The sequence below is a fragment of the Musca autumnalis genome, unplaced genomic scaffold, assembly GCF_047663935.1.
Source record: "Musca autumnalis isolate F117 unplaced genomic scaffold, ASM4766393v1 scaffold_2, whole genome shotgun sequence".
Lineage (NCBI taxonomy): Eukaryota > Metazoa > Arthropoda > Insecta > Diptera > Muscidae > Musca > Musca autumnalis.
In genome coordinates this window covers 259615282-259632377 of record NW_027411755.1, presented here as the reverse complement: position 1 = coordinate 259632377, position 17096 = coordinate 259615282, and the positions used below count along the sequence as shown (strand labels likewise).

General features: G+C 43.1%; 1 protein-coding gene across 9 annotated transcripts in view; it reads right to left on the bottom strand.

Moving 5' to 3' along the window:
* Window positions 1-17096, bottom strand: part of LOC141391927 (metabotropic glycine receptor-like) — an 86664-nt gene that overhangs the window by 6154 nt on the left and 63414 nt on the right. For 7 of the 9 annotated variants that reach the window (XM_073964661.1, XM_073964667.1, XM_073964665.1 and 4 more), the window contains 2 exons: window positions 9429-9607; window positions 9118-9229 (listed from right to left, as the gene is read on the bottom strand). In XM_073964661.1, coding sequence (XP_073820762.1) covers window positions 9118-9229; window positions 9429-9607 — 291 coding nt within the window. The remainder of the gene's footprint in view (window positions 1-9117; window positions 9230-9428; window positions 9608-17096) is intronic. The other 2 variants (XM_073964669.1, XM_073964670.1) reach the window with 1 other exon arrangement.

Here is a 17096-nt window from a genome sequence, read left to right as displayed (position 1 = left end):
CCAATAATTTATAGGCATTTCCTTTTTTTGTTTACAAATACAACTGGCAGTAACGTTACAAACAAAAACAAATTCCTTTGTGGTTGTTGTTCGAGTTGTATTTGTTGTAGTATTAACTTTACCTTGTATTTGTTCTACCATGATTTGTAGCTTTGTTTGTGAAGAGCTTACTTAAGCCAAAGTAGCATCTGTTGGCCAATACAATTCTTCTTTTTATTTCACAACTGATGTCGTTTGTTGTGTTTACGGCGGTGTCGAGGTACCTCAAAATTATAGGAACCAACTTCAACAGTTGGTCCGATCTCAATGGACGCATTGCGCGTCGACACCATCAACTTGGTCTTCTCGCCGTTTACCGCCAGACTCACTTTAGCAGATTCTCCTTCGACCTTCATAAAGGTATCGGTTACTTTTTTTACTGATCGTCCCATGATGTTTATACCATCAACATAAGCAAGTGAAATGTGGCTATCGGTGTAGATTATGTCACTTCTTTTGACGTTTGCCTCTCGTATAACATTTTCTAGCAGGATGTTGAAGGCTGTATCCTTGCCTGAAACCACTTTTGGTACAAAACTCTTCGGAGAGGTTCATTCCTATTTTAACTGAAGATCTTTTGTCAGTTAGAGTCATTTTAAAAAGCCGAATGAGCTTTGCGGGGATACCAAATTCAGACATGGCTTGGAATACCTTTGAACGTAGCGGGCTGTCGAAGGCTGCTCTATAATCGACAAAAAGGTGGTAGGTGGCGATCTGCATCTCTTGGGTCTTCTCCAGGATTTGCCGCAGGGTAAATATCTGGTCAATGGTCGACTTTCCAGGTCTAAAGCCGCATTGGTATGGTCCAATTATCTCGTTGACCATAGGCTTTAGTCGTTCGCACAATATCCCTGACACTATCTTGTAGGCGATATGGAGAAGACTTATGCCCCTATAGTTGGAGCATAAAGTGTTATCTTATTTCTTATGAACGGGGCAGATAATGCTTAGGTTCCAATCGTCGGGTACGCATTCTTCCTGCCAGATGGAGCTAACTAGGTGATGCATACACCTTATCAGCGTGTCGCCTCCTGTTTTAAACAGCTCGGCTGGTGGACAATCAGCTCCTGCTGCCTTATTATTCTTCAGCCGGTTTATTGCTGTCTTTACCTCATCTTGGCCGGGTGGTATACATTAAATACCATCTTCTGAGATTGGTTCTGTGGTATCTTCGTCGACTTTGCTACTATTGGATACCAACAGTTTGGAAAAATGCTCTTTCCATATCCTTAGCACACTATCTGTATCAATTACCAGATTACCTTGCTGGTCTCTACAAGAGGATGTGCCAGTTCCAAAGTCATCTGTTTGATGTTTCACTCTTTGGTAGAATTTTCGAACTTCATTCTGGCTCCTGTACATCTCGATATTTTCACACTCCCGCTTTTCCATTTCTCTCTTTTTCTTGCGGAAAAGACGTTTCTCCTCTCTGCTTTTCTCCCGATACCTCTCTCGTGCGTTATGCGTTGCTACTGATTGTAGAGTAGCCCTATATGCCGCATTTTTCTCTTCGGTAGCAGCACGACACTCGTGGTCATACCATGGATTCCTTGGTGGAGGTCTCTGGTATCCAAGTGCTGATTTTGCGGCTGTTTGCATAAGGTAGGCAATGTTTTGCCATTGTCCTGATATGTTATCGGGACGAGGAGTGCTTTGATTAAGCAGTTGGGCCAGTTGAGTGGAATATGCTGTGGCTACCTGTTGTGATTGCAGCTTACCGAAGTCCAACTTCCGTGTTGTGTCTGTTCGCACTTTGTTTGCTACGTTTAATCTGGTATGTACCTTTGCTGCAACAAGGTAGTGGTCCGAATCTATGTTTGCACCTCGGAACAATCGTGCATCCAACACGCTTGATGCATGTCTTCCATCTATCACAACGTGATCAATTTGATTTCTTGTTCTTTGATCTGGCGACAGCCAGGTGCCCTTATGAATATCGAGATGCTTAAATCTGGTACTGCTAACTACCATGTTTCATGCAGCTGCAAAGTCTATCAGCCTCATACCATTGTCAGATGTTTCACTGTGGAGACTGAATTTCCCGACTGTTGGGCCAAAGATATTCTCCTTTCCAATTTTGGCATTAAAATCGCCTAGTATAATTTTAATGTCATGGGCAAGGCAACGGTCATAAGTTTCTTCTAAGCGCTCGTAAAAAATATCTTTGGTCTGTTCGTCCTTGTCTTCAGTGGGAGCATGAGCGCAAATAAAGCTGATGTTGAAGAATTTAGCTTTTAATCGAATTGCAGCGAGTCTTTCATTCACTGGGGTGAAGCTGGAGACCAGATGTTTTAACCTCCGACCAACTACAAATCCGCAACCAAACTCATGCTTTGTCTCATAATACAGTGCGTCACCTTTAGGTGTTGTTGTGACGGCTTTCCCAATCCATCGTATTTCCTGTATGACAGTAATGTCGGCCTTGTACTTTTCAAGTACATCTGCCAATGCGTAAACTACACCTTTTCTATAAAGAGTGCGAACATTCCAGGTGCAGATTCGCTGATCATGGTGCTTAAAACGTTTGCGGGGTTCGTCAACTTTAGAGGGGTTTGTTTTTCTTTTCTTTCGTTTTTTCATAGTAGGCTATTTTTTCTAGGGGAGGGTTACTAACCCGACGCCCAACCCCAAGTTTTTAACGTTCTTATGGGTGAACGCGCGGCACATGTTAGCTCACTACCTTTAACGGGTGTTAAAGGCAGTTCCCCAGGTGACACCACTGGGAGGTCAGTGTCCACTTGAGATGAAAGAGGGACCAAGATAAATCCTGGGCTTTGCCATGTTAAAGCCGGTCAGAACCGTTCCTTGGTATCTTCCATCCCCTACGTCACCCGCCCCGATCTTAATTGTGCTAAAACCACTCGTGTTTGCCTTGGCAGCTGACGTTCTTGAGCTGCAACTACACAATCAACGTTTGAGTAAAGTTTTGCGTCATTTATGGTAGAATAATACAGGAAAAAGTGCAGCCAAATTCGAATTTATTATTTCTTTATTCTTTTACTAGAAATGACGCAAAATTTTACTCAAACGGTGATTGTGTTTTCGGCTTTAGTGTGAATGCTATTCAACCTTGTCTGATAGGCTAGTTGATCTAGAGCATTGGTGATCACTTCCTTACGGTAGCGTTAAAACAAACCACACGTATTCTCTCTTTTTTCTCATTTGCCATTGCTTAGTAATGGGGAGAGTGTCTTACCACTACTAATACACGAACCATTCTGAGCACCCCTGATCTAGAGGTTCTCGTTTGTATCTTTGTACCCCTCTCTCTCATGAAAATGTCTCCTGCCGTAACTGGGTGGGAGAAGCATGTACACTATATTGTGGCAGGGATGCTCACGGCAGTAACACCCAAGGAGGTACAGTATCGACAACATCTCGTTGTGTTGATGTACCGATAAAATCTTTTTCTCCTACTGAGGAGGGTCCCCAGGTCGACATTCTGGAATGTCCTCACTGGCACCGCATAGTTTACCACAGATCGGGCTATTGCTATATGAAATGTCAAAAATAAAGACTTGTTGTTGTTGTAACAGTGTTTATTTTTGTATGGTTGTGTGTTCGTTCTTATGCTTAATCTGACACTGGGTCTCGCTCTAGTTCCGTGAAAGTGGCTGGTTCGATGGGATGTAACCGCAGATCCACTGGCGTTAGATGAGTAGGTTTGGCAGGGAAGTTGAAAAGGTGCAGTGTGTTGTGCGGGCCCATGCCGCATGCTGGGCAGATGTTTTGAACGGTGCTATCGATACTTGCCCAATATGAATTTAAGCGACAGTAATATCCTGAGCGTAGTTGAGCTAAAACTACTCTGGTCGTGGTCGTGGCAGCTGACGCTCCTCAGCTGCGATGGGGGATGTACACCGAGGACTTTATTCACACTATATTTGTTTATGGCCTTAGCAACTGCTGAGAGAGAACGCCTCCTGTATCGTTGGACCTCTGCCTCCAGATCGTGTATATTCTCCTTGATTTGACTGTGCTGGGTCTACCCATTAGATTGTGATTTGGAGGGCTCTCACGGTAACATCCGAGCAAGTACTGCAACGACAGCATCTCATTTTTTATTTACTCGAAGAATCTCTGCCTCCTAATGTAGATGGTCCACTGAAGACTTGAGGAGGCACCCTGTTGCTGTTCTCAGGACGGCATTTTGACAAGCTTCAATCTTATTCCAATGCGTATCACATAAATTCGGGGACCAAACTGGCGCCAGACCAACCTATCGCGTTATATGTGACTAACAAGGTTTCTTTATCTGCACAACAAGTGCTGACGGCTAGATACTTGTGGACCTACGTTTCAGTTTGTCGCAGATAGCGGGTGCCAAGTTGGTGGTTTTCCCGCTACTTGTGGTGATTTTTGACGTACAAAAACCACAGACCTATGGTGCGTATGTGGCTGTAGCGATTTTTACTTAGGAACAGTTGGCATCCCTGTATATTACCCCTAAAAATTTGGGGCAGTTTGTGGTCGGAATTCTACTACCATCGACCATGACATTTAACTCTCTTCTCACCTGTGCCGTCCATGTGGTGAACATAGTGGCCGTAGATTTAGTAGCGGATATTTGCATAATACTCGCGTGGAAAATGGTGGTAAGATCGGTGAAATAGGTACCCGAAGCCAAGATCGTGCAATCATACGCATTCTTTACGATATCAATGCCGTCTGCAGGTACGGAATACAGGATAGGTTGAGGTTGGACTTCTTGTTATTGAATTCCACGTATGACTGGCGACCACACATATAGTTGATTATCCAACGTTTCATACTTGGCCGGAGAATTGTCCGCTCGATATCCTTAAACAGCGTGGAGTGCTTGACAGTATCAAAGGCTTTTGATAAGTCAAGTGTCCCCATCATTGTTCTGTCACCCGGCCTGCTCTGGTTGAGTCCTCGACTGATATGTGTGGATATGGCATGCAGCGATCTTGTCGTGCTGTGCTGCGGCAACTGGATAAATATTTTTTGCGCTGGGGAAGACTAAGGCCTCAAGGGTCTTTGCCACGGGCGACAAAAGCGAAATCGGTCTGTACGATTCACGTTTGCTGGTTTCCTTGTCTGGCTTCAGAAGCGGGACCACCCTGCCCGTTTTTCAGACTCCGGGAACGATGTGGGTGGTTAGCGACAGGTTGAGAACTTTAATAAGATAGTCTACTTCCCGCTCATCTAGCTGTTTCAGCATTACCATTTAGGTTCTATCGGGACTCAACGTTTTTGATTATTTAGCGTGCCTGATGGTGGTTTATCCTCGTCAGTAAGAGATTTGACGCGCCCTGTCACTCCCAGGTTGCTCGACAAACTGTCGTCTGAAATAACTTGCGCACCTCTCCGGGTCAGCCAGCGTAACGTTGCCAAACGTGACTGAGGTCCTAACTTCCTTCTTTCCAGGGTTCGAGAGTGACTTAACCGTTGGCCATAATTCATTCATACCGGCTCCAATGTTGCAACTTCAAATGATTTAACCACTTGTTCCGCTTGTGCTCGCCGACCAACCTATTAACTTCTAGTGTCAGCTTCCGACCAGCAGGTATATGACGTGCGGCTGCAGCAGATGGTCTCGCCGACCAACCTGTTAACTTCTAGTGACAGCTCCCGACCAGCAGGTATATGGCATGCGGTTGCAGCAGTGATGATGTCTCGGAACGTTCGTTCTGCTACCCGGACAACAGAAGGGTTGGGTAAAGCTCTGAAGCGGTTATTAATGGCCTTCCTGAAGTTTTGCCAATTAGCTTTCCCATGATTGACGAAAGTGCGGCGTTCAGAGGTGATGAAATTGGGCGGTCTGCCAATGGAGACAATTATGGTGATATGGTCTGATCCAAGAGAAATGAGCGGTTGCCAGGTAACGTCATTTATTAGATCAGGTGACACGATGGTTATTATGTCTGGCGAACAGTGACACTGGTAGAGACGTTATCATTGACCGAGCAAAACGTAGAGGTATCAATCTGCTTAGCCAGCGCTGTAACCCTCTGGTCGTTTCCGAGGACCGAATGCCACATCTCGCGATGCGCATTAGATTCCCCCAAGACCAGACGATTATGTCCATCGAAAAGCTTGCTAATGTTGGGCTTGTAATCTGAGATACAGCTATTTCTCGCGCGGAATGTATACGTTCAGCAACTCCATCTCGACAATTCCACACCTGACTGTTACCTCCATACATTCCATGTACGGGTCATTAGAGTCAGGCTCAAGCGAGATAGGTCTGTATTGAACAGACTGATGCAAAACGAAAGCTAATCGCCCCAACTCTGCGACACATCCTACGTAAATTGTAACCACCACAATGCTGTAAGCTGCAGTTGTTGTTGAGCTTGGTTTCCTGCGCCGTCGAAATCTTGGTCTTCTTCGGACTCGTGAAGTCAACTATTTCCTCGATCTTACCTCGGGGGAGATTCGTGTTAAATGCTGTGTGCGGTTGCTGTTTGGGAGACTGCGTGGAGTTTCGACTCCCTAGGGGCTGTGTTCACGCAGCATGCAGCAATATAGTTCCTGTCGTAGTCCCTCACATGAAAAAGTCCAGCACAAGCCTTATGTATCTCAGCGACGGTTGGGTGAAGATTCGGCTGCGACAAACCGACCTCAAATATATTGGTCCATGGTTTTCCTCCTTCCCTACCAATACAGAAAAACGATACAAATACATACATATGCACACTGAGGTTGGTGGCAGCCACTTGCCGGAACCCGGATGTTGTGGGGTTTGTTGTTGTTGGGGAGACAGTGGTGAAGAAGCATAACTCCTATCGCAAAAGTCCTGGAGTCTAAAGGCCTCGTCACATAAGAGGATTTCTGGCTGGCTGAAGTCATCGGCTAAGATATTTGGTAATTGAACAAAAGGAAAATGGTAACATATGGTAACTATGTTATCATTATACCCTACACCACTATGTGGTAAGGGGTATTATGTGTTAGTGCATTTGTATGTAACATACAAAAGGAAGCGAGATAGACCCATAGTTCCTTCTAGGGATATACATAGAATCACTTTCTGAGTCGATTTATGCATGTCCGTCCGTCCGTCCGTTCGCAACGTACAGGTCGCATTTGTTGACCGATTTCGCTGAAAATTGGGGAATACCATTTTTTTAGCCGTCGGAAGATCAAGTTCGAAGATGGGATATATCGGTCCACGTTTTGGTATAGCCCCCATATAACGGTACCCCCCGATTTACGGTATTTTGACGTTTTCACCTACATTTTCAGACCGATTTGGCTATAATTTGACATTTCGGGTTCTTAAGTGTCAATAAACATATATAACAAAACTTGTGGACATAGGTCCACGTTTTGGTATAGCCCCCATATAACGGCACCCCCCGATTTGCGGTATTTTGACGTTTTTAGCTACATTTTCAGACCGATTTAGCTATAACTTGACATTTAGGGTTCTTATGTATCAATAAACTTATATAGCAAAAGTTGTGGACATAGGTCCCCGTTTTGGTATAGCCCCCATATAACGGTGCCACCCGATTTACGGTGTTTTGATGTTTTTAGCTACATTTTCAGACCGATATAGCTATAATTTGACATTTAGCGTTCTTAAGTGTCAATAAACTTATATAACAAAAGTTGTGGACATAGGTCCACGTTTTGGTATAGCCCCCATATAACGGTGCCCCCCGATTTACGGTGTTTTGATGTTTTTAGCTACATTTTCAGACCGATATAGCTATAATTTGACATTTAGGTTTCTTAAGTGTCAATAAATTTATATAACAAAAGTTGTGGACATAGGTCCACGTTTTGATATAGCCCCCATATAACGGTTCATTTAAGTTCATATTTTCGTATAGCCCAGATACCTCCGAACTATGTAGCTGTTAATGACATTTGAAGTTCCCACGTTATGTACCGATTTTCGATATTTTGAAGATTCTAGCTAAATTTTTTAACCGAATTTGGAGTTATTAGGCCCATGTTTTATTATAACCCCTATATAACAGTACCTCCCAATTTCTAGCCCACCAAAAATTGTCAACATACATAGTTAGATATAGGCACCATAAAAAGGGCCTCCCGAATGAAGCATAAATGTACATAAACATTATCTGACATTTTAACGTACCCACTTAAAGTTGGGGACAGGAATGAAAAGTAATTATTCCATTTTAGTTCAGAATATTTTATGGTGGAGGGTATGAAAAGTTCGGCCCGGCCGAACTTAATGCTTTTTTACTTGTTTTCCTTTTGTTCATTTACGAATATGCCAGCCGATGATGCTGACTTAACAAGCCATGCCGCTTATGTGACGAGCCCTTAAGGCCCCGACACATAAGAAGCATGGCATTCTTGCTTAAGTCATATCTGGTAAAAGACTAAAGACCAAGTTCGACCTAATTCAAATGTGATTCTGAAATCTTTATATTAGGTCGAACTAGGTCTTTAGTGTTTTATCAGATATGACTTAAGCAAGAATGCCATGCTTCTTATGTGTCGAGGCCTTAAGGCCTGAATCGCCTCGGAAGTGCACTCACAGATGTTGATATGTGGTGGAGGCGGATCTGCCAAACGGAACAGACCCGCATATTCGGAGCAGACAATGGGTATGTGTAGGGGCCATACTAGAACGTGGACTAATGTCAAAAAATGATGATGGATTTAAAAGATGTTCTGTTTTCAAGGCGGCCAGGTGATTTAGCATAACGATAAGGTAGTTCTTTCATCTTAACCAAATATTCACGCAATTTCAAACGAACCAAATCACATATTGCATATAAAAACGCGATTACACCCTAATATTTACAATATACAAATTTATTCATAATTTGTGTTCATTTCAATAAATACCTAATTAAATAGAATTTGAAAACATGATTTACAAATAATTTACGTTTGAAAAGGTCAACATTTTTTGTATACTATGGACGGGGTACTATATACGAGTATAGCCTATGGGAGGTCTCTGATAAACAATTTCATTAACGGTATATTAAATACTCAATATAAAAAGATAATTCTTTGAATAAATATTTGTATAATTAAGATTTATATACAAAGAATTAATATAAACTCAAATCAACTCAACTACTTTTTTAATAACAATAAGTCGGGTGTGGTCTGGCCTACCTGGAGAGAGAAACGTCTATGGCCGGCTTTACGTCCACCACGTCTTTTACTGATATGTGGATTATCCTGGCGTAAAGTTTTATTTTTCAATATTTCTAATTGGGTATACAGTCTGGAAAGGAAAGCAAAATGGATTTGATTACATTGTGGGATTAGAGTAAAAATTTCAGAATTATATTGGCGGTGGGATAATTTCAAAATAGAAACAAAACAAACGTGGAATTAAATCAGTGATTTTCCAAATTTGTTTATTTTATTTTGAATCTATGCCACAGCAATCGTTTACTCAAAAATATCTGCATATTTCTTACCTTTTGAGTTCAGCTCGAATGTCTTCAGGACTCATTTCCGATATTGTCAGTTCACCGATATCAGGATCGCCCAAACATAGACCGGCATAGCCACCACCCAAACGTTGGCCAACATCATGAGAACCCTTGAAAGCATCCACAGGTAAACGTAAGGATAGATCATGGGCAAGGGAACGGACCTGCAAGCTATGAAGATGCAACCAAAACACCGCAAAACACACACACAGAGATAGGAAAACAAAGAAGAAAGAGACGAAGAAAAAAACCCAAAAGAAACAAAAAGAAAAAAAACAGAAAGGAAATACCACAAAAACCAAAGTGGCACACACAAAGATGTGATGGTAGCGTACGGAAATTAACCAGAATTTGTTTAAATTGGTAGCTGGAGCAGGGAACATAAACAAGTGGTTGGGTGACTGTGGAGAGGCGTTTTGCTGTTTTTGTAATGATATGTAAATATGTTTGTAGGAGTATACATACATATGTATGTATGTATATTTTGTTGAATGAGAATGTTTGTAAGTATGCAGTTTGGTTTTGTTTTGTTTGTTAAACATTGTGACTATGATGGGCGCGCTAAAATTAAAAAAGAAATAAAAATTTAAATAAAATAAGTTTTGCATATTTTTTTCGAAACTCAAATAGAAATTATAAAAATTAAAGACCAATTTTTTTAAACTAAAAAAAATTACACAAAAAATAAACCAAACTTATCAAGGATTTAAAATTTTATTTGAAATAGAAGTCATAGACGACATTTAGGTTTTGAAGATACACAAGTAGTTCAAACAGTTGAGAGAGAGAGAGTTCGTATTTTTTTTAAATTGCTTTCTAATTTTGCACTCTAAAAGGAAACCGATTTTTATAGTGTTTTATTTTTTAAAGATTTTTTGACGTGTGTTGGTGTAGCATTACAAAGAAAGAAAGAGTGTGTGATGTTTTTTTCATTCAGAAATAGAAACAGGAAATTATAGACATAGTACAGACAAAAACAGTCTAAAGGGAGGAGAAAGAAATCAAGTTGCAACAAGTTTACGGCAATGTTTCTTCCTAAGACAGTCTTTTCAAAATGTATAAGAATTTGTAAATGAAAGTGGTAAATCGGTAGTCGCAGGGATATTTAAATATTTGTAATCGGGCGAAAAATATCAAAAGGAAAAGTATTCCATATTAGACAGACAAAGTATAAGATCGGAAGTATTGGAAATTTCTTCCGATGTCTGTTTATGAGACAAACGTTTTGTGTGGGGCCACCTAAGTAGGTAAGAACATATTGGCAGGAATTTTATATATTTAATCATGAGGAGTATGGGCTTCGCGTAAAAAGGACATACACAATAAGTCTCGAATAGAGTAACCGATTCCGTCCATTCAACAAGTAAAAAAGTATCAGTCGGCTTGACTGACAGAGATATACCCTCAGCGTGTGTATATTGAAACAATTTTTCCCAAAAAACTTATGTATTTAGAGAGTTTTGAAAATTTTGGGCGTATGAAACGACAAAAATGTTGATTAGGATTAAAGAGCAAACGTTTTGCGGAGGATATACTTAAAGGAACGGATCGACATTGACCCTTATGGAAATGGATCTCCAGCCACTACATATGGTGTCAGAGGAGGTTTTTACACCCTTTGGGCTGTTTGCTCAAGAAGTGTGGATTTGCCCCTAAAAAACTTTTACCATCGTAATTGAGGCAGCGAATGCAAGTTGCTTCAACAAAAATCAAAGTGATTCGATAGCAGGTCTTAAAGTAAACTTATCCGAAATTTTGTTTCGGAGGTACTGGATGAAGTGCACAAATATAGTCCATATTTGAACCTGATCTATATCTGGTAGATATATTAGGACGTGTAAAGTATGGACCAATTCGGCCACTCCCTTCAAAAGTGAGAATGAGACACCCCCGCACACACAGCAAACGCAAACCCGAGAATGCATCGCTCCTGCAATTAAATACCAACGATCTCTGCAACATTAGTCCGCATACATAGAATGTAGCAGTAAAGTGTGGGACTGCCGAGGTAGAGTTGTTACTTGTGTACGTACCGCTGACGAATAGTTGTGCCCTGCGTTATATGCCTGATATTAGTTCGTTTTTTAGAAGGCAATAACCGTTAAGTGCTTTGTGACTTCAATGCTCATTATGAGCCTTGACATTCCGTTCTAGACAATAACAAGAGGGCCCTGGCCGAACAAAGTCATAACTCCACATTTTGCAGGGTGAACGACGACTCTTCCACGAATATTAGAGGAGTTTGCCACATCTCGCCAGACATGACCATTGTATCCGTTAACAGACCACATGATCTCATAACCTCTGACCGCGGTACTTCTCCAAACCATTGAAAAGGGTTCAGAGAGAATTTTTCGGGACTTAATCTTAGATGCAGTCGCTACATACCCACTGGTATAATACTCGATATTAGGTAACATTTCCCAGAAGAGGCGACGGGACTATCAAATGAGCGTGATGGGCATCGTCGAACGAACCCTGAAGGCCTAAGAATTAGGGAACTTACTCCTGAAGTCAACAGGCTAGTAGGACAGCATAAGAGCAAGAAGTGGATGGACTAAGTAAATTGCTTGCACTAACTACCCCAAGATATTGGGTGTAATGTTCGATACCATATTTAAGTCGTCTGCGCCACTGCCAAAAGAAACATTGTTGACTCTTACAAAGCAATAGACCGGTCTGTAATAAGCTATGCGCCAACAGTGTGGTATATAAATGTTTGCGCGACGCAATGGAAAAATATTCAAACCTGCCAAAATATCGCCTTAAGGACTGCAACAAGGTGCCCCCTAATGACACAAGCGGGTTCTTTCCCACGGCAGCGGGTTCTTTCGTACCGGATTGACCCGGAACTACACAACATCATTGTTGTTTGTATTTGTTTCGTTTTTCTGTGTTGGAGCAGCATATCCCGGAATGCCTGCTCCGAATTCTGTTGGTTCGTGCCGGAATGGAGGAAAACCCAGGATCAATATATTTGTGCTCGGTTTGTCACATCCGCATCTTCACCCACATCCAGCCTTCGGTGAGATGCAATAGATGTCAGGAGCGGGTGCATCTAAGGGGTTGCTCTGGACTTGTCCATGTGAGGGACTACGACAGGGACTATGTTGCTGCATGCTGTGTGAATACAGTCCCCAGTGAGTCGTCATCGGATTACGAAAATCCCTCGTCGTCTGATTATGAGACTCCCCCGCAGTCCCCTCGACAACAACCGCACATGCAGCCTTTAACACCAGCCGTTGTTGTCCCAATCCCGAAAATGCATCCTTTTTGCAATTTAATTACAATGGACTCCGAGGTAAGATCGAGGAAATAGTAGATTTCATGAGTCGGGGGAATATCAAGGTCGCTACGGTACAAGAAACCAAGCTGAACAACAACTTAGCTTTCTATTGCACCAGTCTGTCCAATCTCGTTTGAGCCTGTCTCTAATCACCCGTACATGGAATGTATGGGGGTAGCAGTCAGGTGTGGAACTGACGAGTTAGAGTTGCTGAACGTATACACCACGCCGAGAAATAGCTGTATCTCAGATTACGTGCCTAACATTAGCCCGCTTTTGGAAGGTCATAATCGTCTGGTCCTGGTGGACTTTAATGCGCATCATGAGATGTGGCATTCGGCCCTCGGAAACGACCAGAGAGGTACAGCGCTGGCTGAGCAGATTGACAGCTCTACGTTTTGCACGGTCAGTGAGGACGCCCCTACCAGAATTAGTGGAGAGTGTCACAGCACGCGAGACATAACCTTGCAACCCGTCATTTCCCTTGGATCAGACCATCTCCCCATAATAGTCTCCATTAGCAGACCACCTGATTTTATTACCTCTGAACGCCGCACATTCGTCGATCATAAGAAAGCTGATTGGCCGGGTTTCAGAGAGTTCACCAATCACCGCTTCAGAGAACTGCCCAATCCTTCTGATGTTCGGGTAGCGAAAAGGACGTTCCGAGACATCATCACTGCTGCAGCCGCTCGCCATATCCCTGCTGGTCGAATACCCTAAGTAACACCAAACTTCCCAGCAGAGGCGACGGGATTAGCAAATGAGCGTGATGAGCTCCGCCGAACCAACCCCAATGACCCCAGAGTCAGGGAGCTGACACTGGAAGTTAACAGGCTGGTCGGCGAGCATAAGCGGAATAAGGGGTTAAATCATCTGAAGAGTTGCAACATTGTAGCCGGTATAGGTGAATTGTGGGCAACGGCTAAGTCACTCTCGAACCATGGAAGAAGGGAAGATAGAACCTCAGTCATGTTTGGCGACGTTACTTTGACTGACCCGAAGAGGTGCACAAGTTATTTCAATCGACAGTTTGTCGAGCGACAGGGCGAAGAGAAGAGTATTACGTCGCATCAGTTCTCTTCCTGCCGAGGAGGAACCACCACAGTTTACAATGGATGATGTTGCCAATGCCATCAGGAATGCTAAATCATCCAAAGCGTTGGGCCGTGATGGAATCTCCATGGTAATGCTGAAGCAGCTGGATGAACCGGGAGTGGAGTATCTCACTAAAGTTCTCAACTTGTCGCTATCCACCCTCATTGTTTCCGAAGTCTGGAAAATGGGCAGGGTGGTCCCACTACGGAAGCCCGGTAAGGATGCCAGCAAAAGTGAATATAGCTATCAAGTTGCCGATCATCAGTATGGATTCCGTAAGCAGCACAGCACGACAACTGCGCTGCACGCCATTACCACACATATTTGTCAAGGACTCAACCAGAGACGGCCGTGCGATAGAACAGTGATGGTGGCGCTTGACTTATCAAAAGCCTTTGATACAGTCAGGCAGTCCACGCTGTTTGAGGACATTGAGCAGACAACCCTCCGGCCAAGCGTGAAACGTTGCATAGTCAATTATATGTGTAGACGCGAGTCGTACGTGGAATTCAGGAACAAAAAGTCGAAACCCCGTAGAGTGAAACAGGGAGTTCCCCAAGGTGGGGTGATATCTCCGGAACTATTTAACCTCTACCTCTCCTGTATTCCGCCTCCTCCAGACGGCATCGAAATCGTAACGTATGCGGATGATTGCACGATCCTGGCGTCGGGTACCTATCCTGATGACATCTGTGAGAGACTGAACAGCTATTTAACCGATCTTACCACCTTTTTCCATTCGAGGAATATGCAGATTTCTGCCACAAAATCAACAGCCACTCGGTTCACCACATGGACAGCGCAGTTTGGAAGAGAATTGAATGTCGGGGTCGACGGTAGCAGAATTCCGACCACAAACTGCCCCAAAATTTTAATGGTCACATTCGACACTACTTTCACGTCGTGCGCGCACGCCACAGCTATCTGAAAAGTAGGAACAAGGTCCTCAAGTCCCTAGCCGGCAGCACTTGGGGTGCAGATAAAGAAACCTTGTTGACCACATATAACGCGATAGGTCGGTCTGTGTAAGCTATGCGACGCCAGTCTGGTCCCCGAGATTATGTGATACGAATTGGAAAAAGATTCAAACTTACCAGAATGCCTCCCTGAGAACAGCAACAGGGTGCCTCCTCAAATCTTCAGTGGACCATATACATGAGGAGGCAAAGATTCTTTCAGTAAAGCAACACAATGAGATGCTTTCGTTGCAGTACCTGCTTAGATGTTACCGTGTGAGCCATCCCAATCACCATCTTGTGGGTAGGCCCGACACATTCAGGCAGATCAGGAAGGATATCCATGCTCTAGAGGGAGGGGTCCAACGATATAGGAGAGAACCGCTAGATCAACAAGCATATCAAGCTGGTTTGAATAGCATTCACACGGACGCAGTTGCCAAGGCCTTAAGCAATTATAGTGTGAATAAAGTCCTCGAAATACATCCCCCATCTATTGCAGCTGAGGAGCATCAGCTGCCACGACAAACTAGAGTAGTTTTGGCTCAACTACGCTCGGGATATTGCAGTCGCCTAAATTCTTATTGGGCGGAAATCGAACGCGGTGTTCAAGACATCTGCCCAGTATGTGGTATTGGTCCGCAGCACACAAAACACCTTTTCAACTGCCCAGCCAAACCTACTCATCTAACTCCAGTGGATCTGTGGTTACATCGAAGCAGCCACTTTCCTGGAACTGGAGATAGACCCAGAGCCAGATTGAACAGAAGAACGAGCATACAAACATAATAACAAACATCCGGTGAGAATATGGACTATATATTACAACTCCTTCGTATACCTCCCACACACAATTATGGAAAAGTGCAGTTTGTGACCTCCTTTCGAATCGTTTTGATTTTTCTTGCAAAAGGTTGCACTCAAGGTCCTTATTGCGACGGTACAAGTCTTTTGGAGACAAGTCCATACTTCTACCGCACCACAACTCTCGAACCGAATACTGCGTTGGTCCACACTTTCCATATCTTAATATATCTTAGAAGATTATATGAAATTCGAAGGTGGTGCTTATAGGTCCACTCCTTCCAGTACCTCCCCCACAAAATATTAGATAAAATGGCACGGGCGATATCTCATAAATAGAGCAACCGAGTTGATCCAAACTTTTGATTTCGAAATATTTTGTCCAAACTTAGTTTATGTTCAAAAGTGGGCCCTATCGGTCCACTCTTTAAGTGCGGTTAAGGGTCTGTTACCAAAGGTACTCCTAGTGGCCGGTTTAGAGCGATATTATTTTTTGTGGGCAAGTTCATGTTTCCTGATGTAATGCTTTTGCTAATGAGTTGATCCAAACTTTGGATTTCGAAATATTTTGTCCAAATTAAGTTTATATTCAAAAGTGGGATCTATCGGTCCACTCCTTAAGTGCGGTTAAGGGTCTGTTACCAAAGGTAATCCTAGTGGCCCTGTATACAGCAATATTTTTTTTCGTGGAGAAGTCCATGTTTCCTGATATAATTCTCCAAAAACTCTAAATTATATGGTCACACTTCGACTTCCAAAATGGACTATGCCAGTCCATTCCTTAAGGTAGCTTCCAGTAAAACTTTTGAGCTTTAATCCAAATTCAGCAAGTTAATGCGCCCAAAATTCTCTTATGTGTTTGTATATATTTTTTATCATGGGAGCGGCAATATATGTCTGTATGCCTAGCCCGTGCCGGGATAGAGAAGAACCTCAGGTCATGGGTTTGTTCCGTTTGCCATATGCGCATTGTTGTATGTAACATATGTAGGGTGTATGTAACATATGTGGGACGTAACATATGTAGGGAATGGGTACACTTCCGAGGCTGCCTTGTAGGCTCTGGTCTTAACTGCCACCAGTACTACTGCGATAGGAGTTATGTTGCTGCTTGGTGTTCCAGAAAATCTCCCAGCGTGTCTCCAACTTCGTTGTCAGAATATGACACACCCCTGCACACACAGCAAACGCAACCCCGGAAATGCATCGCTCCCACAATTAAATAGTAACGGTCTCTGCGACATTAGTCACCCATACCTAGAAAGTAGCAGTAAAGTGTGGGACTGCCGAGGTAGAGTTGTTTAATGTGTACGTACCGCTGAGGAATAGTTGTGCCTTGCGTAATATGCCTGATATTAGTTCGTTTTTGGAAGGCAATAACCGTTCAATGCTTTGGGACTTCAATCCTCATTATGAGCCTTGACATTCCGTTCTAGACAATAACAAGAGGGGTGCAGCCCTAGCCGAACAAAGTCATAACTGCACATTTTGCACGGTGAACAACGACGC